The sequence below is a fragment of the Podarcis raffonei genome, chromosome 6 (assembly GCF_027172205.1).
Source record: "Podarcis raffonei isolate rPodRaf1 chromosome 6, rPodRaf1.pri, whole genome shotgun sequence".
Classification (NCBI taxonomy): Eukaryota; Metazoa; Chordata; class Lepidosauria; order Squamata; family Lacertidae; genus Podarcis; species Podarcis raffonei.
The window spans coordinates 56,522,260-56,548,885 of NC_070607.1; the positions used below are offsets into that span (position 1 = coordinate 56,522,260).

General features: G+C 42.6%; 2 protein-coding genes across 2 annotated transcripts; both read right to left on the reverse strand.

Moving 5' to 3' along the window:
- Nucleotides 1–1,974: 1,974 nt before the first annotated feature.
- Nucleotides 1,975–10,700, reverse strand: LOC128416055 (pepsin B-like). The gene is made up of 9 exons (XM_053393123.1): nt 10,602–10,700; nt 9,837–9,990; nt 8,317–8,434; nt 7,882–8,000; nt 7,067–7,266; nt 6,152–6,274; nt 4,542–4,686; nt 3,894–3,992; nt 1,975–2,674 (listed from the first exon to the last, which is right to left on the reverse strand). The coding sequence occupies exons 1-9, from the start codon at nt 10,655–10,657 to the stop codon at nt 2,522–2,524; spliced, it is 1,167 nt and encodes a 388-aa protein (XP_053249098.1). The 5' UTR covers nt 10,658–10,700; the 3' UTR covers nt 1,975–2,521.
- A 6,081-nt stretch (nt 10,701–16,781) lies between these two features.
- Nucleotides 16,782–26,626, reverse strand: LOC128416053 (gastricsin-like). The gene is made up of 9 exons (XM_053393121.1): nt 26,479–26,626; nt 23,860–24,010; nt 23,328–23,445; nt 22,665–22,783; nt 21,324–21,523; nt 19,727–19,846; nt 18,949–19,096; nt 18,170–18,268; nt 16,782–17,168 (listed from the first exon to the last, which is right to left on the reverse strand). Exons 1-9 carry the CDS (start codon nt 26,535–26,537, stop codon nt 17,013–17,015), a joined length of 1,170 nt encoding a protein of 389 aa, XP_053249096.1. The 5' UTR covers nt 26,538–26,626; the 3' UTR covers nt 16,782–17,012.

Consider the following 26,626-nt stretch of genomic DNA (forward strand, 5'->3'; position numbering starts at 1 on the left):
CAGTTCTGGACTTCAGTGAAGCTTCCAGATGGACAGCAGAACTGACCATAGAAAGCATTTCTGTTGTTATTGACAGCTTTCCTTGGATGGAAATCTTGGATTGAAAAATGGGCTCCTCCAATGTTTCAGTTTGTACTCTTCACAGGACATCTTTTCACTGATGCACAATAATACAAGTGTTTTGAAGAGTGGACGGAATCAGGACTGGCCCTACCAATAAGCAGAATGAAGCAGTTGCCCCAGGCAGTTAATTTTGGGGTGCCATGAAAGGGCTGCAAGTGATTAGCTACTTAATTTATTATTGCTGCATTTTTCCTCCCAAGAAGGTAGAAAGATGCTTGTGGGCTTTTCTGCTTCAAGTACCGAAATTACTTGACCAGCTTTGGGGACTAGTCTGCACCTTAAGTCAGAGGGCACAATTTCCTGCTTCAGCTCAGGCAGCAAAATGCCTTGGACCAGCCCTGGACAGAATATGGTATGCACAGACTTAGAACATTTAGCCACATCTCTTGCGGTTCAACTGAAGGAAATAGCATGGGGAAATCAGGCAGATGCCTTATATCATTCAGAGAATGGAATGTCTGGAAAGAGGAAACGCTGAAGATAATTTCATGGAAGGTGAGGAAACATTCAATCTAAATCGTTTATGGGTGGTATTCATCATCTTTAAAATGTCACCCACATATATAAACTAACTTTATTGGAGACATATTCAGTGTTCTGGGTCAGATTATCATATGTGGTGAAACTGATAATTGAGATTGACTAATCGTTTTTAAAAGGAAATCAGCCCTGAGTGCTCACTGGAAGGACAGATCCTGAAGCTGAGACTCCAATACTTTGGCCACCTCATGAGAAGAGAAGACTCCCTGGAAAAGAGCCTGATGTTGGGAAAGATGGAGGGCACAAGGAGATGGGGACGACAGAGGACGAGATGGTTGGATAGTGTCTTCGAAGCTACAAACATGAGTCTGACCAAACTGCGGGAGGCAGTGGAAGACAGAAGTGCCTGGCGTGCTCTGGTCCATGGGGTCACAAAGAGTCGGACACGACTAAACGACTAAACAACAACAACAACAAATCGTTTTTAAAGCCATCTGAGGGCCAAGCTAAATGTTGATCCCATCATTTGTCCTTAAGCCTAGTATTTTTCTTTCACAAATAGCTGACAATTCAGATCAGAGGCTTTTTTCTCTTCCCACTGATCTGGATTCCACCACCTCTGAAGTTTTGAGTTTGCAGCTTGAGAGTGCTCCTGGACTTGCCACTGTCAGTAGAGGCATCGGTAGTGGCAGTTCTCTGCAGTGCATTCTGTCATTTCGGTCTTGAACACCAGCTGCAGCCCACTCTGGAGATACATGACCTGGCCTTGGTCACCATGTGTTAGTTCAGGCTGGGTTACTACTATGCTATTTACATGGGGCTGCTTCTGGAGACAGTTCGGAAATTTCAGCTGGTAAAAAAGACGCGGGTGGCGCTGTGGGTAAAAGCCTCAGCGCCTAGGGCTTGCCGATCGAAAGGTCAGCGGTTCGAATCCCCGCGGCGGGGTGCGCTCCCGTTGCTCGGTCCCAGCGCCTGCCAACCTAGCAGTTCGAAAGCACCCCCGGGTGCAAGTAGATAAATAGGGACCGCTTACTGGCGGGAAGGTAAACGGCGTTTCCGTGTGCGGCTCTGGCTCACCAGAACAGCGATGTCACGCTGGCCACGTGACCCGGAAGTGTCTCCGGACAGCGCTGGCCCCCGGCCTATAGAGTGAGATGGGCGCACAACCCTAGAGTCGGACACGACTGGCCCATACGGGCAGGGGTACCTTTACCTTTACCTTTAAAAAAACCTCTCGGCCTCCAGCATGCTAGCAGGAGCCTGAAGGTGTGAATATGTGACATTGATTATGTGCCAATTACACTGGCTGCCAGTATGTTTCTTGGCCCAATTCAAAGTGCCTAAATAGTTTTGAGTCTGGTTAGTTATGTCCCAACCCATAATATAAGATCTGCTGTTTGTGTGCTTGCCTGTGAAAACCAGATAGGTTGATGAGCACACAAGACAGGGCCTTTGGGGTGGAATAGTGGAACTCTCTTGCAGTTAACATTCCAGCTTGGCCCCTTCGTTCTGACATTCAATCAAGTATTTAAAATGTATCTTTTTGCTTAAGATTGCTTAGGTGATCTAATTCAGTTTCTCACAAGCACTCAGTGCTTGCAATAGCAAGGAAAGTGCACAGGGAGGGTCGTCCCTATTCAAACCTGGCTCCTTCCAGCCTGCCAGAGGGCTACTACTGTATGCTTCTTCCAGGGCAGAGTGCAGTTGTGTTGGGGAGGAGGAGGCTACAATCTGGCAAATTGGAGCTTATCTCCCCATTTCAATGGCTCCCAAGAGAACTGATGACATACAAACCGGGACAGGCAGCCTACAGAAAATCCAGAAACCGCAATGTTCCTTCAAACATAATTTAATATGCTTCTTTTGAGTCCAAGAGAACAGTAGCAGTAGGCTAAAAAGGGAATGGCCTTTGTGCTGTCTAAGCCGATGGTGCAAAGCCCACCCTGTTATTAGCCATGTCAAAGACAGAATAATATTCCTTAAGGAAGACATCACCGAGGATCCATAGGGGCTGCCCATTTGAGGAAGCCAAGTATGTGGTCTCAATTCCAGCTATGCAGTATCCATTGCTCTGTGAAATAAAAGAAAATGTGTTATAAGTTCCATCTCTGCTGGAAGAAAATGTGATAAAGCCTTTGAAAAAGGTGTACGAAATCATGTCCAGATTAGATTGCAAGTTAGAAATGTGGCTGCTCATCCACTTGCTATAACTATATAGTTGTGAATATACTTCCTAGAGATTGTTTGCAAGTGCATAGCTCATATGGTAGCTATGAGAGTTAGATCCATAATACATGTGCTCTAATTCTGAGTCTCTGACCACCCACATGTGCAAGCTTAGAACTGACTGTAATACACACATGATCAATAGGGATGCCAAAGCAGCAAGCACCATCCGTACTCTGGCAGAAGTGACAAAATTAAAGGATTCCCCACCACTCATTTGTAGGTACAACAAGTCTTGCTTCTAGAGATAAAATCCAGAGCAGACTAGTCTATGAAAAGATCTTTGCATTTACAAATGTAGGGAAACAAATAAGATGGCAAAGAGAGACCCATGCAAGGTCCCCAAAATAAGGATCAGAAAAAATGATGTGAAATGCCACCAATGCTATCTTTTCATAAAGCAAAGGCTGTGTTATCAAGAGCATTGGTACAATATCTAGATACTCTCTAACGCTTAAGTGCCTTAGTGTAAAATACCGTATTTTTTGCTCTATAGGATGCACTTTTCCCCCTCCAAAAATGAAGGGGAAACGTGTATGCGTCCTATGAGGTGAATGCAGGCTCCTTGGCTTCAACGATAGCAACGCGAGGCCTCTGAAGTGCAGAGGGAGAGCTCCCCCAGCGCTCCGGAGGCTTCGTGTTGCTTTCACTGAAGCCGCCTGAAGCCCCCAGAGTGCAGGGAACTCCCACTGTGCTCCGGGGGCTTCAGGCAGCTATCTGCAAGCCTTCGGAGCGCAGCAGGAGTTCCTGCCGTGCTTCGAAGGCTTGCAGATAGCCGTCTGAAGCCTGGAGAGCGAGAGGGGTCGGTGCACACCGATCACTCTTGCTCTCCAGGCTTTGCTTCGCTGGAGAGGCGCTGTGCAGTTTTCCCTCTCTGCACAGTGCCCCTTCAGCGAAGCGGGAGGAGAAATGGAAGGGGCTCCGTTTCTCCTACCGCTTCACTGAAGGGGCGCTGCTCAGAAAGGGGGAGATTCCCCCCCCCCCGTTCTCCCCCTCCTAGGGTCCGGTGCGTCCTATAGAGTGAAAAATGCGGTATGTGCCATTAAGCAATGTTGTACACTTACTTCAGAGATATAGGCAGAGGGAGGCAGTGGGAACTGGACTCCGTTAATGACAAAGGTGATGGTGGGCATGTTCTGGACATTGTTGCAGTTCACCACATACTGTGAAAGAAGACAAACAGAAGGTTTACTCAGTGAGCACACCAGGCCATAGATTGGTCAGACTCAATCCGCACTAGAAAATAGACTGACAGATGACATAAACTTGATTTATTCCAGTCACATACAGAGAACAGACACCTTTTAGAGTCCCCTTGTTTTTAAGCCTTTTTTGAAAAAATTTATCTGAACTTGACTATTTTTATGTAAGCTGCCGTGAGGGTTTTTGGGTTTTTGTTTTAAGCAAGAACAGTATGGCAACAAATTCTAACATAAATAAAATACAAATGGAAATACCAAATACATAATAAACAAGCAACATCAGAATTATCCTGCTGGATCAGGCTGAGACCCGTCTTCTAATCCAGCATTCTCTTTACCATAGCAGTGAGGACAATGCCTCTGTGTTCATCTAGGAGCACACATCTCTCATCTAGGAGCACACATCTCTTGTACTTAACCTGGCTGTAGCATCCTAGGTGCAAGATTTCAGATGGAGCCTGTTCCCCTGTGATGAAGAGTGAGCTGCAGGAATTTTCCTGCTCCACCTACCTCTCCATTGTATTGTTCAGCTCCTATAGCCTGCAGGAATGTCCCAATGTACTGCTGAGGGATAGTTAGCTGGCAAGTGCCAGTGTCTACAATTCCTTGGCAGCCTTCACTGCACCAGCCGGTAGCCTCATCACCGATGGCAAACCTATAGAGATAAAAGCAAAGAATGTTGCAAGGACAACGTTAGCAACAAAGAACAAAGCAGGCAATAGGAGAAACACAAAGACCTTCTCATATTTAAGATGGAGGAGTCTTCATCTATAGCTAGAAAGGGTTGTGGCCAATGCTAGTCCTACTCAGAGCAGACCTATTGAAAATAGCATGACCAATGTAGGTCCATTAATTTAAATGGATTTTCTCTGAGTAGAGTTTAGTTGGATACAACCCAAAGACAGCTATTATGGCCATGGAAACACATACATAGCCACATAAACTATAACCCAAAGAGGTTTACTTACTCCAGATCAATCTTTCCTGGAAAGTAAAATGCAGTTTTCAACGCCATGCTGTTTCCCACTTTCAAATGTGAAAACCAAATCTGAGACATCCCAAAATTTGGGAATCTACTATGCTTTGAGTAAAAGAAGAAGCTTCTGTTGGAAAAACTTGTAATATGGGGGGTGCAGACAAAATGGTAATACCCAGGGATTTGCCACACACGTCCTGTTAAAAAGGTGATGGGAAAGACCTCTGAGATGCTGGAGAGCTGCTACTAATCCATGCAGAACAGCCTTTGCCAACCTGGTGCTCTTCAGATGTATTGGGCTATGAGTCTTATTTGCCCCAGCCACTGTGGCTGATGGAAGTTGTAGACCAAAAGCGTCTGGAGAGCATCAGGCTGGCAAAGGCAGATTTAGGCAACGCTAGACAAAATGGACCAAAGAAGCTGCCGTAGTGTAAAGCAGCATCATAGGCTTGCCAACCTAAGTTGCTGGAATCCTGTATTTTTGCAGCATTCAAGGTGCTGGGAAGAGCACCTTGTTTCCTTTTATTAGCTGGTCCATCCATTATGACTGAAAGTGCTGCACAAAATATTGTGGTGCGAATCTCACTATTCCCTGGTGACAAGTGATGAGTGACTCATCTCATTTTCCCATGCTGCCTTCATTTGGCAGTCTTTTAGAAACAGAGAGCTTCTCAAGCACACCTGTCAGCAGCTTTCAGGCAGCATTTGTTTGCTAAAAAAACAAACTACTACACTTCAGCAAGGATATCCTCATGCTTGCAGCAATGAACACCATTTTGTTATCTATTGCTCCTTCTTAGAATTATTTTCTTTGTTTTGCATAACTCTCCCATTGAAATTAATAGAACTTTAAAGTGCCTAACTTTGAATGGATCGCTATCCTCCTGGTTTTTGAAGGTTCATTTCCAGTGCTGGAGCACACAAACACACCCACCTCTTGACATACTAGCATGCAGACACACACACACACACACATTTTAAAGTAGCAAACAAGAATAAGACTATTCCCCTTTGTAGAAATGCTGCACATTCAAAGAGGCTGGAGACCTTTTGTTATCATCTGGATAGAGACATGGCAATGGGAAATCAAAGCAAAAAACCATGATTAGCTATAGATGAAATGAGAATTATGAATATCACTTACTCCTCAATACCAATCTGCCAGTAAAGCTCACGAGTGACGGGTGCCCAGGCAATTTCTCCTGAGTACAGTTGAGTGTCAACACCTCCTAAGATCAATTCACCTCCATACTGAACAGTTGGTTGGCTGTTGAGTGGGGAAATGGACAAAACAAGTCAAGGCTAGCTTTATGAATGTCTTCAAGGTCTATATTTGCATACATAAAAGCAGGGAACATGGGAACAAACAATTGGGCACACACTACTTCAGTTTGACAAATCCTGAATGACCACAGGGTTCCTCTCACCCCTCCCAAGATCAGATTCTCTCTTGATTGATAAGCATACATTCAAAGGAGGGAGAAAACCCATCCTTTCACCGCTCCATTTTCTAAGCCAAAAGGATGGCTAAAGTGTGTTAGGGCAAATAGGGGACTTGATAGTCATTTGGGGATCGTATGCATAAACTCTTACTGTAGGCAGAAAGGCTACATCTTATTGGTAGAGCATCTGTCTTTCTAGGGGTCTTTGAGGAAGGATCTGCTAATGGCGAAGGGCCATAACTCACTACCAGAGCATCTGCTTTGTGGACAGAAGGTCACAAGTTCAATAGCCAGCATCTTCAGGTAGGGCTGTGAAAGACTCCCTGTCTGAAATCCCGGCTAGCTACCGTCAGGTGGAGTAAAGGCCAGACTCTTATACTAAGACAGCTTCCTATGTTCCTTTGTGAGGAAATTAAACCTTAGCATGTGTTGCAACCCTCCCCAAATGAAATATTTTTAAATGGCTGGGATATCCATCTCAACTCTGAATGATATTCATGGTTTTAAGGAGCAGTAAGAAAACTACAGGGAGTTGTAATTTAGTTATTCCAGATTAACATCTATGAGATCGATCTTCTGAATGCCTCCTGACAAACTTACAGATTTTTGTATCTCACCGTGAGAAATAGAAGCTGAAGATGGGTTCAGAGAGCTGCCCCTGCCTCATCATTGACTGCATGGCTGTGTATGACCCCCCTACAGCTAAGGCAGGATAAGCCATGCCCAAAATCCCATCAAAATTGGCATAGTAGAAGGGAGTGGCAGGTTCATTCTCACTCAGGCCAAACTCCTGGTTTTGAATGACAATATTCTGGACCTGGGAGGAACAGAAGGAAAAATGGGTTTCATCCGCAATCGGAGGCACAGCAATGATTTTGAGCTTGAATAAATCAAATTATCAATAGTAAGAATAGGTAACACATGCCATTTTTAGGAATAATGCAAAACAAAGAGGCAATGAGACTGTGAGCTAAACAAACATAATTTGCAATGCCTCACTGGGAAAGCTTATGAAGTTCTCCTTACACTAGACCTGGTTAATTTGTAAAGGAATGAATAAAAAGGGTGGGATCATAAAATGACCTTTTGAGTTTTCTGCCACAGATGTTAAAACAGCTTCGGCAGTCATCAGGTTCAAACTACTTGTCCACCACAGCAAAGTACCCATTATGTAGAAAGTGGTGTGCAAAACAACCAAGCAAACCCTCATTTCTGCCTATTGCAGTAGTGGCACACAGCCAGCAATATCTGGGCCACAAGCTTCCATCTTAAGCTTTGCTTGGTCCCCTTCTTTCTTAGCTTGTGAAGTAAATTCTGGTTGCAATGCTGGGTTCCGAACAGACCGCTTTTTCTTTGATTGACCAATGTTTGATGATTCCTAGAATGCCACAAAGTTTAAGGTGGGTGAATGTGTGATGCAATGGTCACTTACCTGCACAGTATCATAGCCTAGCATGACGGTCAAGTCACCACTCCCATAGTAGAGAGTATAGGTCTGTCCATTGTTGTAGTATGTAGAAGATGCACTGGGATTAAATCTATTGTGGTTTTCTAGAGTAAAGCAAAACAAAACCAAAAGCACAATATCATGAACACTTCCTAACTGAGTCATGTTCTTTAATACATTGGCACATTCTATTGTTATTTTATGTCAGAATGTCAGTGCTGAAAGTTATAAAGATTTTGAACTAAAGGAGGAAAAAGAAGGATCAGCCATCTCTAAAATATCACTATAATATACAGTTTTTCCATTCCCATTAAAAATAGTACAAGAGATAAGTTTGGCTTTTTAAAAAAAGAAAACAAGCCAAATTGGCTAATAAGTTCATAGAAACAAATTTCTCTGCAGCTGGATGTTAGTACTCACCACAGGCTGCTGTACTACAGTACACAGATGGTACCCAGAGATTGGAGGAGCCAGTATCCATCACAACAAGGAAGTCCTGTGGTGGAGTCCCAATGCTGATCTGTCCAAAGTAGAAGGACTGTCCAAGGAGAAAATTTTGGTAAGAAGAAAGATTTTGTCACATTTTTAAATACTGAGCTTCAACATTTCCCCTTCATTTCTACTATTGTTCCCACGCAGAAATGGCAGCTCAGGTCATTTTCAAAATGCATCCTAGCCCACAATGGGAGGTAAGCAATAGTACTGTCCGAGATCATACAGTGCGTTGGTGGCAAGCTGAGTGCAAGAACACAAAATCAAAATGTCATCATTTAATCATCTTCTGTAATTACAAGGCCCATTGCTGGTTAGACTTCACACCTATTGGCACACCCCATTGCGTCTTGAGACAGACAGATGCCAACCACCACAACATTGTCAGATTCAAGTAAGGGATACACACACACAGCCATTGCTGTTTTCACCCCAGTAATTCCCCCTTAGTGTATCTTGTAGACAGTAGAGGCTGGTGAAACCTAGACCTGGTGGGGTGCCTTGGAGCTTTTAGTTCTATGCTTGCTCACTGCATAGGGCTGATTTTGGAACCGCACCTAAGTTAAATCTCATCAGTGGTGTATGCAGGCTTAGATTTTTGTTCAGTGGCTCTCTCTCAAGCTTGTAAAATAGTAAAAAGGAAAACCACCAGCTACCGAATGGTTGTCATAGAAAGATAAGCACTCTGCAGCTTGTTTTCCTGTTCAGTTAAGAAGAAGAAGAAGAGTTTGGATTTGATATCCCACTTTATCACTACCCTAAGGAGTCTCAAAGCGGCTAACAATCTCTTTTCCCTTCCTCCCCCACAACAAACACACTGTGAGGTGAGTGAGGCTGAGAGACTTCAGAGAAGTGTGACTTGCCCAAGGTCACCCAGCAGCTGCATGTGGAGGAGCAGGGAATTGAACCCAGTTCACCAGATTACGAGTCCACTGCTCTGAACCGCTACACCACACTGGTGGTTTTAAGGAAAGAGATTGATGCAACTTATTCTCAGGTAAGTGGACAGAGGGTTTCAGGCAGCATACTTCATTCACCATAATAAAAATAAAGCAATTGTCCCAATGTCATACAGTAAGCTTCATGACTGAGTGGGGATTTGAACCCTGGTCTCCCGAGTCCTAGTCGAACTCTCTAACCATTACACTACCCTAGCAAGTGACATGATTAGAATTACGCTTTTGTTGTATACTCCGTTACCTCTAACCCTCCAGCTAGGTGACAAAGTGGGCAAGCTCACTTATTCCATCATTCCAAAAGTGGAGAAGCACTTTCACTATTCAACCCCAAATTCATCATGAACAGAGACAGTGGTGTGAAAATGGTCTTGACAGGAGCAATTATGCTGCTATTATGAGGCCATATAACCTTTGACAGACTGAAAAGTGAAAGGGCAAGATGGGCAGAAGAAGAGAGAAAGATGCATATTTTATTATTTTAATACTCACATTCAAGTAGTTGGTTATTGGTTCGTAAGCAATGTTGTATTCATTCAAGTGGTATTTTGCTGCAGGATCAACGTAATTTTTCTTCAGAAATTCCTCCAGCACTCCTTTCTCCTTCATGTTCTCCCGAATGGATTTCCCTTTCTTCAGAATGACTCTGCAGAGGACACAAAGATCTCAGGAAGCCAAAAGCAACAGTGCTGGTCCTTCTGTACCTCTCCAATGCCCTCTTTCTTCATCAGCTTCCTCCTCTATTTTGGTACTGGGAACTGCTAACAGTCCATCGTGCTACTTTATCGTTTATTTTATTCAACGTATTAAATTTTATTAAATAAATAAAAGCAAGGGAGTGCACAAGGCAGAAAGAATAAGTCCTGAAGCCCGAAAAACTAGGGTTTAACTTTTCTATGGAAAGATAAGAACATGGGTAGTCATTGGCTGAAAATGTGTGATCTGTTTTAGCTTCCAGTAATATTTCCATGTAGATCATTACTACAGGGCTCATCCAGACTGCCTTTTGTGTCACAGGTCTGGGATTTAAAGCTCTGTCTCCAAGCTTTTGGGTCCCTGCACTTTCTCTGGGGAAACCCAAGTTTTGCAGCTGAATTGGAGCAAATGGCAATTGGGTCTCTATGTATATCCATTTGCTTCACTTCAATGATAAAACATAAGGAAAGCACAGGGACAAAAAGCTGCTCAGGCCTGGATCTTTAAAGTGCATACCTGTGCAACAGAAAGTCTGAATGAGACCCTAATTGAGACACTCACCTCTCCAGCCCCTCCGACAGGTGGAGACAGACCAGTACCAGGATCAGCCACTTCATGATGTTTTGTGTCTTGGCCAGTGTGATATTCTAGAGAATCTAGAAATCCCTTCCGCAGTTACAGCTGTTGTGTCCCTACTTTTATACCCAGGGCTACTCTCCTCTGCTGGCTTATCTGTTTACTCTTGATGTCCTCCAGTACCATGCATTCCCAATATCTACACTTTCCATTGCTTACGAGTGATAGAAAGTCCTTTGTTAGAGTGGTTTTAAATGCAGCTTGTGCCCTTCATTTTTTGTAAAAAAAAATAAAAATTGAGTGATTATCTACGAACTTTCGCTAATACGGAAAACAAATCAGTGATAAGATATTAATAAGCCAAATTCCTTATAATCTGTTCCTACCCTTTTCAGAAACAATAAAGGACAATTTGATAATCAAAGCTGCTGTGATGGGTATTTAAGTGTGGCTAGATATGTTTCGTTTTTATACACTGAGTCAAACAAATATTGTAACTCCAGGTTATCTTCACTAAGGTATTGGGCCATGTTGAGCCATGCCTTTGACAAGCTGTGCTTGCTAACATTATATTTAATGTCATGTTTGGGTCTAAGCTGTGATCAGTTCACATTTAATATCTAGGTTTTTCAGTTGATTAGTATGTCAAAGATAATACCGTAATTGTCAACAGCTCGAGTTCCCTAATAGAACTTAATGAGGTTTTGAAATAGCTGTTTTCTGTTGCATGAACACATTTTCACACCTTGCGTATTTATGTGGTTCAATTCAGGCATTTTTAAATTGTTCTATGGAAGATCTGTGCATGCCAGTCCCACCCTCTCCACCACACTGAGTGGGAAGGTCTGAAGGGGGATTGTCAGCACATTCAGGGAATTCAGGGAACTCTTCACCCACAGATAAAATTTAAGAATGGCTTGAATAGTATGAGAAACTATTCCAGATTAGCGTCAATTACAGATCACCCGCTTATTGAGCATTCATGCTAATTTGTTTGCAAAAGTGGGCAATGTTGGCTGTTTATTGAACACACTTTCTGATTTTTTTGGGGGGGGGGGTGGCTATGGGACAGTGTGCCAAGCTATCCATATCCCACACTTTCCACTTCAGTTTCCCATCACTTTCTTAACTCCAAAAGATTCAATTTTTGGGGGAAGCAGGTAAGAATAGATGGGCCCATCAAAATCTGGTCCATCCGAGTTTCTTAGGGAGTGGGGCTAATTCTATCTCATTCCATTTCCAGGTGGATTTTAAATGGAAAATCCTTACAAATCCATGTGGAAACACTCTTTCTAAAACAACAACAACAACTTATGAAGTTCTCTGGGGGTTGCACACTGCCTTGATTCAGCTATTTATTTGTTTTATTTTTTAAAAAAAATATTATAAACTTTTAAAAATAGGGCATCTGGCCACCCACAGCGTAGAACAGCTAATACAGGGAAGCTCCTTGATGCCTCATGTTTTGAATGCATCTGCAGCTTGTCCTTCAGACAGCAACAGGTCATTATGGCAGCTCCCATTTAAAGAAGCTAGGCAGTAGGCACTACACACCTGAAGCCCCATGTCATCATCTCCAGCAGTTAAAACATTTTCCTAAGGGTAATTTCATATGGGAAAGGCAGGAAGTAAACTCTACTTCCGCATCATTTTCAATCAGCCAATAGAAGACACCCGAAACCATCTAGTTCATGATATTCTGTAGGAGATACCCTCCAATTGTTCTGACCATAGAGTATAGACTGGTTCATATGGGTTTCACTGGCTGCACACACACACACACACACACACACACACACACACAACACATACACACCATGCAAACCACACACACTTTTTCCCTGAGCCCAATATCCACTGTACTAAGTACAAAAATGCTTGCATTCTTGCTACTAGGATTTATGGGATTGAGGGCACATCCCTGCATGCAGTGTCATTTTGTAAGAAAGATCCAAACCATTGGAGTTTTTTAAGCAGAGGTTGAATGGCCACCTGTCATTGGTGCTTTAGCTGAGATTCCTGCATTGCAGGGGGTTGGACTAGATGACTAGAGTTGGGGTTCCTTCCAACTCTACAATTCTATGATTCTATTAGGATAGGAGAGAGGTTCCATTCAGTTTGTGTTGAATTTAACTTTTCTGCACTTATGGTGGCAATGTGATATCGTGCACACCTTGGGGTATTGGAGTCTTTGCAGAAATAGAATTAATATACAATTAATATACAGTGCCCCCTTTGCTAGCATTGTTAGGGACAATAAATGATTCTAACCAACAACTCTGTGTTGTGAAGAGCTGTTGATCTCTTTGGAGACTGGCAGGTGCTGGCACTCAGATGATGGACTTATCCTTTACTCTTGATATACCTGAGTTGGACACTTGTCCTAGTGGGAAAACTGACCTGTCAAATATGTGCTGCTTTATGCCTTTATCCTTTTATGCAGGTTGGCAACTATTTATTTCATATATGCACAGAGAAGAATATAGGAGACAACTACCTCATACACATGGAAGACTATGGAGGGAACTACTGGAGTAAGAGCTTTGGAACCTGGTTTGGTTTGCACTTTTGGTGTTATTTTGGCTGCTTTGTTGTCTTCAACTATGAGACTGCTGTCAGGGAAAAGTTAAGGAGTTCAGAAATTTTGCCTTGAGTTCTTTGGGAACTCTTGAGTGGATACCATCCAGACTTGGCAGTTATTAATTTATCTATTAGGCCTAGGATTTCATCTGTTGTCACCACTATTTACCTCAGTTCCTCCCTTCCTAAGTTCAGGCATGGCTATCTGCCCTACAACTTCCCTGTGGAGACACATGCAAATAATTCATTTGGCCTTTCTGCAGTGTCATTTTCCTCCTTTAGCACACTTTTCTTTCCCTTCTCATCCAAAGGTCTGACATTTCCTTAATTGTATTTCTTGTTCCTAATGTGTTTAAAGAATGCTTGTTGTTGGTCTTTATGTTTTCAGCAATGTGCTCCTCTCTTTTTTCCCATCTCTTATAGGCTTCCTATTTCTTTTGCCAAGGTTTGTCTTCCATTTTGTTCCCCTTACAAGACTATCATTTTTCTCAAGAAGCCTTTCTGTCTCTAACAGCTTCATTGACTCTGTCCATTAACCATGTTGGTATCCTCTTGGCCCTGGTGGTACTTTCCCAAATCTGCATAAGCTTTCTAGCTGAGCTTCTGTTACTGTGATTTTGAACCCAGAAGCATTCCTCTTTTTTAAAAAAAATAATTTTTATTAACAGGCCAATCACATCACATTATTCAAATCACATTGGTTCCGAATTATACAGCCAAATTTTAAATTTTTGAGGGTACCCATATATCAAGCTCCACACGAGTCCAAAATTCTGGATAAGTCCAGACATCACTCATTTTACTGCATTAATTAATCAGTTCTATCCAGTTCAATCTGGATAGTCCTTTATTGCTTTCTTTCTCATCTTGTTGTAGTCATATATTCCTTTCTTTGCAATCTCTGATGATTCTCACAAGCAGACTGAAAGCTGGCGTCTCTGTGTGGGTTTTGTACTCTTCAAAAGCTAAATCAGTCCAGGACAGCCTCTGTTTAACGCTTCCATAAACAAGATTAATCTTCGGTCTGTCCTTTATTTTTCCAGGCTAGCCAAATAAATCAAATAGGTCAGAGGGCTCTGTCAGGTCAAACTTTCAATTCCGACACTCCTTCTCTTTCCAACATTCCTGATTCTCCTCCCCCGTCCTTCTTTCTCCGGCAAGCCTGTCTTGGCGAGACGCCATTTTTTAACTGCGTCATAAAAAATTTCCACTTTCTCACCGTTCAAATCTTCTCTCCTGTTGTAATCCATCCCCACACAGTTCTTAAAATCCTGCTTATGATTCTTAAAAAACGCAATGATCTTGTTTCTTTCTGGGGTGGAGGGTTATTTTATCACATCATATAAGGGGGGGAAAGGGTTTTTCCTCCACCACCACCCCTTTCTTCCAAACATACAGTCTCTTAGTGGTGACACATCAAAAGATTTACTTATCCATCCATCGCTCCCGGTCACAGAGATCCATTACTCAGCAGCCTTATCGTCGAGCTTTACTTGATATATGTGCTTCAGCTTCATTTCCAATCATATGTTTCCAATTATAATTCCGAGCTGAAGCAACCAGCACGCGCTGATTGGAATTGGTGTCAGGAAGAGCTGACTTCACCGAGGGCTCGTGCCAAGTGTTCGGCACCCCCATCTCTCGGATCAGGGGGTGCATTGTGAACACCGCTGGCAAGACAGGGTCCCCCCACCTCCTGTGGGGAAGGGAAGGCTGTCTACTTCCCATAGCAGCCCCTGAATTACCTCGTATGGGTCAGAGAGATGTTATTGTCGGCCATCTTCCAACGCACCGCCTGGTGGCCCCCAAACCCAGAAGCATTCCAGAAAGGATGTAGGAATAGCTAGGAAGTATTGGAAATGGGGCTGAGAGAGGCAGAAAGACTTAGTGGACCCCTATAAATGTGATGTCAAGCAGGATCTGTTGGAGTGTTACTGCTGTAAACCTTCCCTATTAGGCTCAGCCAGTACTTAGGTGAAAATCTTATATCATAGAAATCTCCGAAATCTCCAATGACTTTTATTTCAAGGAAACCAAATCCAAGGTTGGCATCCCTGACATGTTTCACTGCTCAGAGATTGGGTCATCAGCAAAACAGTATAATATGGAGAACCATACATTTGCCAGAAGAGCTCATTAACTCTCCCTGTGATGCATACCCACCAACATTTCTTTGATGAAAGTAAGAACGTCCTATTCTATAATAATAATAATTTTATTATTTATACCTCACCCATCTGACTGGGTTGCCCCAGCCACTCTAGGCAGCTTCCAACATATATAAAAAACATAACAAAACAATAAACATTAAAAAGCTTCCCTCTACAGGGCTGCCTTGAAATGTCTTCTAAAGGATGTATAGTTACTTATCTCCTTGGCTTGGCGGGTCACAGAACTCCATACCCCCCCCAACAGTTATCCGATGAAAATAGGGACGTCCTAAGGAAAAGCAGGACATTCCAAGTTCAAATTAGAAACTGGGACGGCTTCTGTAAATCCGGGACTGTCCCTAGAAAATAGGGGCACTTGGAGGGTTTGTGTGATGTGCTTCTGCTTAGCTCAGGAGGTTACCTGCAGGTTACAGATCTGCTCATTGGGGGGAAAATCATACATGGGTAAGGTTTTATTCCCACCGACTTTAAAGGAAGTATCTGAAGTTCCATTCTGACTTTAACAATGGACTTTTCAAAAGTGCTCCTCAGTTTGTTGTTACACTACCAGTTTTGCTGGTCTCTGTGTCCTGGGAGACCCTAGTGGAGGGATAATTCTGGGGTAGTGTGATGGTGAAATTATTTATTTATTTCATAAAATTTGATTTAAACCCCCTCCCCACCCAAAAAAAACCCAACCTCTCAAAGCAGTTTACATATGCAAATATAAAGGATTTTTGGTAACCCTCCTCAGGGCCTAGGGGAATGCAAAATTCTGCAGCTTTAGGGAAAACATTGAGATGTCACATTTTTCCCCATCATGCTTCGTCAGCAGTTTCAGAAACCCACTCTCAGGGGCGGACTTTGGTAATCATTTGTAATATGGTGCCCTGTGTGAGGCAATAATTTGGGGGCCCCCAAACAGACCTTCTCAATTTTGGATCTTCTCCATTTTGCACCCCCTCGGCTTAGCACCCTATGTGGGGGACTTTCCACACTGCCCTAAATCTGATGCTGCCACTCTCCAGCAACAAGGAACAGGGCTTTCAGTGTGGCTGCCCCTGTTCTCTGGAACAACATTCCCACTGAGAAATGATAGGTACCTACTAGCTATACTTTCCAGAAATAATTAAAGACATTTTTGCTTTTCCAGACTTTTCCAGATGGATGAAAAGGTTTCTGCCTTTGGTGTTAATTTTGTATTATGTTTAATACAGTACAATTTTTAAAACCTATTTTCAACTGTTTTACTCCTTTTAAAAGTATCTTACTTATGTTTATGATGTGTCTGTGAATCTCTCTCTCTCTCTCTCTCTCTCTCTCTCTCACACACACACACACATACACACACACACACACACACACACTCAAATATTTAATAATAATAATAACATTTCCCCCCAAGCAAGTCAGGCAAGAACTCATACAACTCAAATTGTTATTTGTATGATTAGATTATATTTTTATTTGCTTGCAATTACTTTGGAGAGAAGCCCAACAGTCATGTTGCGGATTTTCACAGCAGAGGTTTCAAATTTTTGCAGAGGAAACACCTCCAAGTCCTTAGAAAGGAAGGCTGGTGGATTACAGCATGTGTCAGAAGGAATAAGCAAGTGGAATGAAGCAGGACAAGGCCTGGAGCAGCACAAAAGACTTCTGGGAGTGTTTATGCTGCTGGCGCAAATCCAACCTGGTTGTTGCCCAGATCGTACACGGAATAGTAGGACCTAAGGAAGACATCACCAAGGATCCACAGAGGCTGTCCATTCTGGGATGGCAGGTAAGTGGGCATGATGCCAATGCTGCAATAGCCGCTGTTGTTCTGTGAAAGAAAAATCACAGTTAAATCTATTTGGCTTAGGAGTTGTCATCAACTTCATGGCATAAATAAGAAACTGCAGAGTAATGAGAGAACACTACATTTCAGCACACAAACTTTGCACCTCAGTGTTGAATTTCAAGATTTTTGCCATTTTCTTGGACAATGTTTGGCTTTTATTAAAAAGGTACCTGTAAGATTGGAGATATACTTCAGACGTCCAGACTATGGGAAGCCCAGAACAAATTAATGATTAATGATTTGGATTGTAATTTGGTTGTTTTTTATTTTAGTTTATTGTTTTTAATTGGATTATAATCGGATTATGATTATGATTTGATGGATATGTTAATTGGCTGTTTTTATTGGAAAATTAATAAAAAAAAATTTTTTTTAAAAAAAGGTATCTGTAAGAGTGCAAACTTGCATTAGCAGCTGTGTAAAGTACTGTTGCACACTGACCCTACACAGAGGTGCAAGAGCACTGCTCTGCAGTCAGAAGGGTACAAACAGCATCCCAGTAATGAATGGTCCAGGTATGTTCTCCATCTCTAGGGTACAAGCACTTTACACCTGCATCCTACTACATTGGCATAGACACTAACCACGTTTCCTAGTGGTTATTTTTAAAGACTGCTTTACATCACATATTCCCCTAGGTAGATGAAAAACAACATAGGAAGTTTAGCCAGAAGCAAGTCTTCGGATGAGACAACCAGCCCTAAGTACTGAAACACCCCCAGCAAAGGGATGAAACCTTTTCCAGTGCCTGGTGCCATCAATCAGTATTAACTGATGTCTTTAATTATGTTTCCATTAATGCTTTTCGCTGATTTTATTCTTACATGTTGTATATCACCTTGATATTTGTTTGTGAAGGTGTGGATTAGGAATATTAAATAAATAAACAAATAACACATTTTTTGTGAAGGTGTGGATTATTAAATAAGCAAACAAACAAATAACTAACTAACGGGGAATAGCTTTTCAGTGGTTTCACATACCTGAAGGACGTAGGCTGAGGGGCTCAGAGGGAAACTGCTTCCACCGATGACAAAAGTAATGGTGGGCATGCTCTGGACGTTGCTGCAGCTGACCACATACTGTGGGAGAAGAAGTATGGTAAGAGCTATGCAGCAGCATATTTCAATCACTATTGCACTTCAAACATTACCACCACTGACTAAAAAAATGAGGATCCTTAGGCGCCCTTTCCCTGGTGGTTAAAACTGAAATGCAGGTCTTCAATGGTTTCTTCAAAGTCAAGGCGGGAGTTTGTGGCAGGAAGATGATGGAGGAGTTTTCTGACAGCTGGTAACACTCCCCACTCATGGGCGGAGGAAGTGGGGTGTGGTGGGTGTGGGCTGCCCCGGGTGTCACTCACTGTGGGGCCTGTAGCGCACCCGAGCCATGCGTCTCTCCTGGGAAAGATGCGGTGGCTTGGGCATGCACAGGCTCTGCGCTGCCCAAACAGTCCACCAGGGCGGCTGAGTAGGAGGAGGCAGGCAGACTCCAGAGGCCCTGTGGTGCTCCCTGTCCCTATGGGCAGCTCGCTTCGCCCTCGCCCTGAGTGGCTTTCTCTGCCGCTGTCCCCACTCCCACCCCACCAGCCAAATAAGAGAAGTATATTTCCCTGAGTCTACACTCCTTGCATGATCCTTTGAACTGTAACCACTGTGTGGGGTCAAACAAGAACATGCTAAGTTTCATGGGTGCTGATACTGAGCATCTTTACTGGTGCTAAGTGGTCGTGCCCCCAATCCACAGCTGCGTCCCCCCCTACCTCGCCATTGCTGTCCTGCTCGGCTCCAATGTATTGCATCAGCTCTCCAAAGACCTGCTGTGGAGCAGTGAGGAGGGACGTTCCAGTATCCACAATCGCCTGGCATCCCTGGCTGCACCAGTTGCTGATCTGGTTGCCAATATAGAAGCTAGAGGGGAAGAGTTTAAAAAGTTGTCAGCAGTTATATTCCTATTAAGATGATGCATTGAGGAGCTGCAAGACCATAGGATGTCATGCTTCCTTGCTTCCTTTTGATGTTTCCATGGCATCATCAAAGCTGCCATGGTTTTGAGCTTTTCATAATAACCAAAAGCAGGATTGCAGTCTTAGGTTTTTATAATTGGGCTATAATAATCACAGCTCTTCTTTCCATGTCCTGGAAGTTGCAGAGAGCCAGAGCCAGAAATAAATGGAATAAGATATGCTTGCAGATTGTTGAACTATAATTTTCAGCATAAGCAAAGGATATTTGTATTTTAGTGTTCTGTTGGAAGCCGCCCAGAGTGGCTGGGGAAATCCAGCCAGATGGGCGGGGTATAAATAATAAATTATTATTATTATTATTATTATTATTATTATTATTATTATTATTACTCTTTGGATCATGTTTCATGGTATGCAAAATAAGATGGGGGGGAAATTACTCAGCTGGTCCAAGGGAAATAGATTTAAAGAGCCCAAAAACTCAAATCAAAGGACTGTTCAGGTTTTCAACCACAAGCCTCCACTGAAGCCTGATCAGGCTCCCAGTAGACATTATCTATGAGAATAGCCTCACCTTTCGATTGCAATTTGCCAGTAAGCTTCTTGGGTGACTGGAGTCCAGACAATCTGACCAGAGTAGAGGCTGGAATCAACTCCTCCCAAAGCAAGTTCACCACCCTGGTTGCCCTCTTGCCTAGAAGGACAAATGCACAAGAAGGTAAAACACTTCATTATTTACATACATTCACTGAAAAAGACAGGAAGCTGGATCTGGAATCAGTCATAATTAAGAGTAGACCTTTCGCCATTTATGGGACAAGACTAAAGTGGGTCTACTCTAAGCATGATTAAAGCTGCAGTCATAACCCCACTTATAAGGGAGTAAACCCCACAGAATTAAATAGGACTTCTGAGTAGGCATGGCCAGGACTGAACTGTAAGCCTGGATCCAACCTGGAGAGACTCTAAAATGGAAGGTGCTTTACACAGAGCAGCAAACATCTCCTTTGTTTTATGTTTAAGTTACTTTGAATTGAATGCTATTATAGATATGTGGCTTTATAACCTTGCAACCAAGGTCCATCATCAGAGGCAATGGCATATATTAGTGAGAGTGTTGGACCTTGGGCTAGTAATTCTCCCTCAAGCTAGTTGCTCAGCCCTAGCATTTGTACAAAATAGCAAAGGACTATTTTGTATTTGACATGCCTCAAAAATCCCATTACTGTTGTAAATGGTTATTTATTTTTATTTATACTCTACCTTTTTCTCCAAGGAGCTCAAAGTGGCATTTATGGTTCTCCCCTTCATCATTTAACTCCCACAAGAACCCCACAAGGTAGGTCAGGCTGAGAGGCAGTGACTGGCCCAAGGTGATCTAGTAAGTGTCATGGCTGAGTGGGGATTTGAACCCTGGTTTCCCAGGTACAAGTCTAACACTCAAGCCACTACACCATACTAGTTCTCAGTAAACTGTCTGTTGAATCTGAAAGCTGTAGTCAAAGAGAACCAACCATGGCAACTGAGGGGAGATTGTCATTGGATAGTGTTGAACAGGAATGAATGAACTTATGATAGAAGTGAGTCAATAATTCCCCATGAGTTTCTCTTCCTTTGTCTAGTTTGCCCATCACTGATGGGGGAAGGTACACTTCAAGGTTAAAGCAATGGCAACAAAATAGGAGAGTAGCTTCTGGTTTATATTGACTTTTCCTGAAAGATAAGGATGTCTGAGGAATTTGCGTTGTGAATTCCAATATGACCTGACATGATCTGCCCTTCCCAGACTGGCCTGTGGATCAGAATGAAGATATCCTTCAGATTTCACCTTTCTCTGAAGTTTGCAAATAAATGTTTTTGACACAAAAAAGCAAATCAGAATGCTTTTTAAAGTGCACATTGTAAAAAACAAATGTGCATATTTTGTGAGAAAATATATGCAGAAAAGCATGTTGGGAAAAATATATTCAAAAATAAGTATTTAAATATGAAGTATTGAAATATGAATCTTCATGCAGATTTTTAAAATTTGTACTTATGAATGAACAAAGCAAGAAAGTGATATGGACTGGAAAAAGACCAAGCCATCCTTCCCTACTGAAAGGTGCCCTGAGAAACTTAGAAGAGGGATAGAGGCAAATGCAAAAGAAAAGAATTTTTTGCATCCATACCCGCTCAGGTAGAAGCCGAACACAGGAGCATCAAGAAGGTTCTGCTGGAGCATCCCCTGCATGACTGTGGTGGCACCACCAGAAGAAATGGCAGGGTAAGCCAAGCCCAAGATGCCATCAAACTGGGCATAGACGAAGTTTGTGCCAGGCTCAGTCTCGCTCAGGCCAAATTCCTGGTTGGTGATGGAAATGCCTTGGATCTAGAAGGGAATTGTAGGAAAGAGTCATCATCACAACAAAGCAGAAAAAGCACATTACAAATGGGAGAAAAATAAACCTGCCAGAAAAGCACAGCATATGCAATGGGGATATTACAGGACAATTCACTAATCACTTTTTATCCAGAGAAACAAATGATCTAAATGGACTTGGGTCACTCAAAATATCTGGGAAAATGAAACCTCATTATCAAGATGAGGAGATGGTTGAACTTTCAAGCGTTCCTCTCTTGATTTTCTGCTCATTGGGACTTCATAACAATACCTAGAAATGCAGTTAGCTCTCTTCTTTTACCACCTTCACAAATATAGTAGACTAATCTAGTAAATCCCTTGAGCTAATGAGTATTATGCATGGAGTATAATAGCAGTTACTGCGCTAGTGCAATGTCATTACCAGCTTCCTTGTTCCAAAGTAGAAATAACAGTTCTCATACCAGCGTGACAGAGAAAGTGGCACCACTATAAAGTGGACAAGTGCCATCAAGAAATATAGCAGAATGGCATCACACAAAGCTGTTATGTGCCATGCAACTGGGGGGAAAGGGGACATGGGGAGGACAAGTGACAACAGGTTTGAGAATAACTGCTTTCTGGTCACTGTGGCTATGCACAAATCCTCTTGCCTGGTGCATAGTAGCAACTTCATAACAGTACTGAAATGGATGCACATATTCCTGAACTGGCTTGCCTTGCATAGGTCAGATGCCACAGTGGATCAGCTTTCTTGATAATGACACTCTTTCATTAAGTTCACAGAGTGCTATTGAAGAACCGATTGTTGAGGTTGGCTGTAATAGATCTCCAAGTATATTTGTACAAGAGGGTCTCTACCCACCCTCCACTGCATCTGCAGCTTTGGCTGTGCTCAAGGTCTCTATACTTTGTTACCTGTGTGATCTAAGTGCATTGCATTAGGAATGTTAGAATGGATTCCTTCCTGGCTACTAAATTATCTATCTGCTTCTGTTGCAAGAAGCAGTTTTTAATATTCTGTTGGGAACTACCCAGAGTGGCTGGGGCAACACAATCAGATGGGTGGCATACAGATGTTGTTGTTGTTGTTGTTGTTGTTGTTGTTGTTGCTACTATTGAAACCAGTTTAGGGTGCACTGCTGCTTACCGTTACGGTATCATAGCCAAAGAGCCCAGTGAGGCTCCCAGTTCCATACTGCAAAGAGAAGGTCTGGTCGTTGGTGGAATAAGTAGAAGACTGGCTGGGGTTGAACAATGGGTGGTTTGCTAGTGGTAGAAATTGAAGAAAAACAGACTTGTGTCACTTTTAGGATCACAACAAAACCCAGGTTTTAATACCATGTGTGTCACTCTCTCTTCTCATCCACCATTAAACCTGAATCTGCAGCTGCGAGAGAGAAAAGTTCCAGCACCAAAATATAAACCCAAAAATCATTCTTCACCTTTGTTTTGCTTAGAGCAGTGGTGGCCAACTTTGGCCCTCCAGCTGTTTTGGGACTACAATTCCCATCATCCCTGACCACTGGTCCTGTTAGCTAGGGATTATGGGAGTTGTCGTCACTGGCTGAGGAAGAGGAGTGCGGGGGGAGTGCATGGCCCCCAGCAGCGCAATCCTGGTGGGGTGCCATCGCAGCTGCCCCCCCACTGGGTGCCACACCCCTGCAGGCGGTGTGCCACGCCTCCAGGACGCACGCCAGCCCCGCCCCCGCCTGCTCTCCCCGCCCCCCCCGGTGCCAGAACATGAAGCTCCACCACTGGTTGTAGTCCCAAACGGCTGGAGGGCCAAGTTTGGCCACCATTGGATACTCACTGCAAGCCTGACTCTGGCAATAGACTGATGGCACCCAGAGGTTGGATGACCCAGTGTCAAAGAGAACCAAGAAGTTCTGGGGTGGAGTTCCAATGCTGATCTCTCCATAATAGGACATCTAGAGAAAGGAGTACATTGCCATCAACAATAGCCTCCCCACATCGATATCTGCATAAATTCCCAGCACATTCAATAGAACATTTTGCACAACCGCCCCAAAAGGAAGCAAAAACTACCCGTTACTATAACTATCCGAAAACATTCCTCTTATATATTTTTCTTCTTTTGATTTTTCATGCTCTCCCATATATTTTAATTTAGAGTGATGCACAAAGAGAACCACAATTCCATACACAAAACTTTAAATGCCCATGATTTTTAATAGTCACATATTAGGACTCAAACACTGATATTCAGCTAAATCTGGACTTCTTATTCCATCCAGCACATGTTGAAATCCTAGCCTTTACTCTTTCCTAGTTTTGCTCTTTCTATGATTTTGGTAGCTTCTCTTAGCCAACCGTATACTCACGTCCATGTAGTTAGCAAGGGGTTCATAACCACTGGCATAGTTGTTGAAGTACTTGCTGGCAGGGTCATAATGATTGTCCTTCAGGAACTTTTCAAGGACACCCTTCTCCTTCATCACCTCCCGCATGGACTTGAACTTTTTCAGGGGAACTCTGTATGGGATGAAGAGTTAGATGCAGAGTCAAAAAGACAGCTGTAAACTCTTTGCATATTAAGTATGCTCAATGGAATATCTTCAGACCATTGATGGAATTCTCTGGTCTGAACCATATAATACCTAAGGCAAGCACACTAACTTCCATCTAATTCCATCAGGGTTCAAGCTAACCTGCCACCATCCTAACCTTAAAAGGCCACACTAACTCATGCACTGTGTTGTTAACAAGGAATGGAAAGCCAAGAGGGACACTTGTACAGGTTCTTCCACTGGACTTCTCTTCTGCGATATTGCACATTTCTCCTTCCCTCCCTGCCCAAAAGTGCTCTGTCTATCTTTCATCTTACTTGTTATTTAACCAATACCTACAGCTGCTGATTCAATAAAAAGGTATTAGCTAAACTATTTTGGACCCTGTCTTTGCCCTTCTCAGTGATTCCCTTGCCTTCCTGAGCTTTGTCTGTTTAGGTAATGATATCTACTGCAGGGATGGCAGAACGTTTTGGGCTCAAAGGCCACATTCATCCTTAGCCATCGTTCTAGGACTGCGTGCCAGCAGTGGGTGCTGCCAAAAGTGGGTGTGCCCATCTCACAGTCTCACATACATACACACAGAAGCACACAGCTCCCTCTTCAGCTGAGCATCTGAGCAGTGTGTGTGTGTGTGTGTGTGTGTGTGTGTGTGTGTGTGTGTGTGTTATTGCCCACTAGCTGTTCATCAATTAATGTTACACCTGACAATCAAGGAAGGATCAATTAACATGGCAATTAAGGCTCTAGTTGGCTCTCTCTGCTCACCCCAATACCTACGGTATATACTGTACTTAAATAATTAAAAAACATTTCTCCTACCACTACCAGAATTAGAGTGATCTTGCGGGACCAAATAATTGCTTGTGGAGACACATACATCAGACCTTCCTAGCTCTAAGGAAAATAAGTTTTTTACCCATATACTGTACATACTATGAGTAGTAAGATTCCATGGCTATTAACTAGCATCACTGAGATTGGAATCTCCATATTCACAATTTCCAGAGAGGTACCGTAGTTGTGTTAGCTTCTTGCAGCAAAAACAATGAAAAGTGTTTAAGATCCCACAAAACTCCTCTGTTGTTTTTCAGTGTTTACAGCATAACTCTGATTTGCTGAGGAGGACAGAAAAATGATGGCTGTCACCATCACGCCTCCCCTGAGCTTACCAAGGACATCTGCCTGGCTACTTTTGAGAAAAAATGCTGAGCTAAATGAATAATTTGTCTCATACATTAAAACAATTGATGTAGGGAGTGAATTGAATAGAGACTGAAAAAGGCCTGCATAGGAAACATACATTCATCATACATGCAATTCTTTTTCCCCCTTTTTTAATTTAATTTTTATTGCAAAGTAAATACTGTCATTTTAATCATTGATATTCTGCCCCATAATGACAGCTTCAATTTACTCCAATTTTCTAAATTTCCTTTAATTTCCTTCCATTTTTTGCATCATAAATGCAGTTCTAATAATGCAGTGAAATACAAATGAATGAAAGAAAGAACATTAACAGTATAATCCTTCCTGTGAACATCTCCTGAGAAGTTCGGCCCACTGAGTTCAGCAGCATTTACGGTACTTTCAGGTAAGTGTTTTACAGGAGTATTTTTTTTTTTTAATATACATTTTGTTCTCACAGAAGTTATTGGGAAATGCTATGCATCTTTGCAGGAAATGTCATGTCAATTTGATTCCAATGTCTTGAAAATTTCAAAACAAAAAGGGTTTCAGTTTAAAAAAAAACTGGGTCTCTGTTGCTTACTGAGAATCTCTGCCTTTGGATAGAATATTGTGGTTTTAAAGGCTTTTATAAAAATAAAGTTTCAATGATAAAATGCTCTGTGTTGCACTTTACAGCTATATTTCTCACTTAACAACTTGATAAAAGAGCATCGGTGCTATTATCTAAATCAAGAATAGCCAACATTGTGCTTTCCATATTTTGTTGGACTACAAGTCCCATCATCTATGACCATTGGTCATGCTGGCTAGGACTGATGGGAGTTGAAGTCCAACAACATCTGGAGGGCACCCATTATCTAAATTTTATGAGCTAACTGTCACAATCATTACTATACTCAGAACGACTGAATTCAGGACATAGTTCTGTAGACATAGGCTTGCTACTGAAATCCAGTAGAAAACAATGGATCTCAGGCTAGTCATTATGACTAACTTGGTCCATAGGTTTTTAAAGATCCTAGGCAGCAGTCCTAGGCATGTTTATCTGGGATTAAGGCTCGCCCCGAATGCTTATTGCTTACTCCCAGATAGGAGTAAGTAATGAACAGCACATTATTACTTTACAGGCACATCGTGCTAAACATTCATACTTCATTGCTGCTCTTTTTTTCCGGCTACCAAGCACAACTGAAGCCAAGAATCACCTGGAGAGGCTGCACCATGCCATTGTTCCATACTCACTTGACAACAGCACCCTCACAGAGGTGAAGGCACACCAGGGCAAGGATCAGCCACTTCATGATGCCTTCTTTCTTCTGAGCAGTTTCTAAAGTGTATTCTTTCACTGCTGCACCTTGGTCTTAAGACACTGGGTAAGTGTTGGCACAGC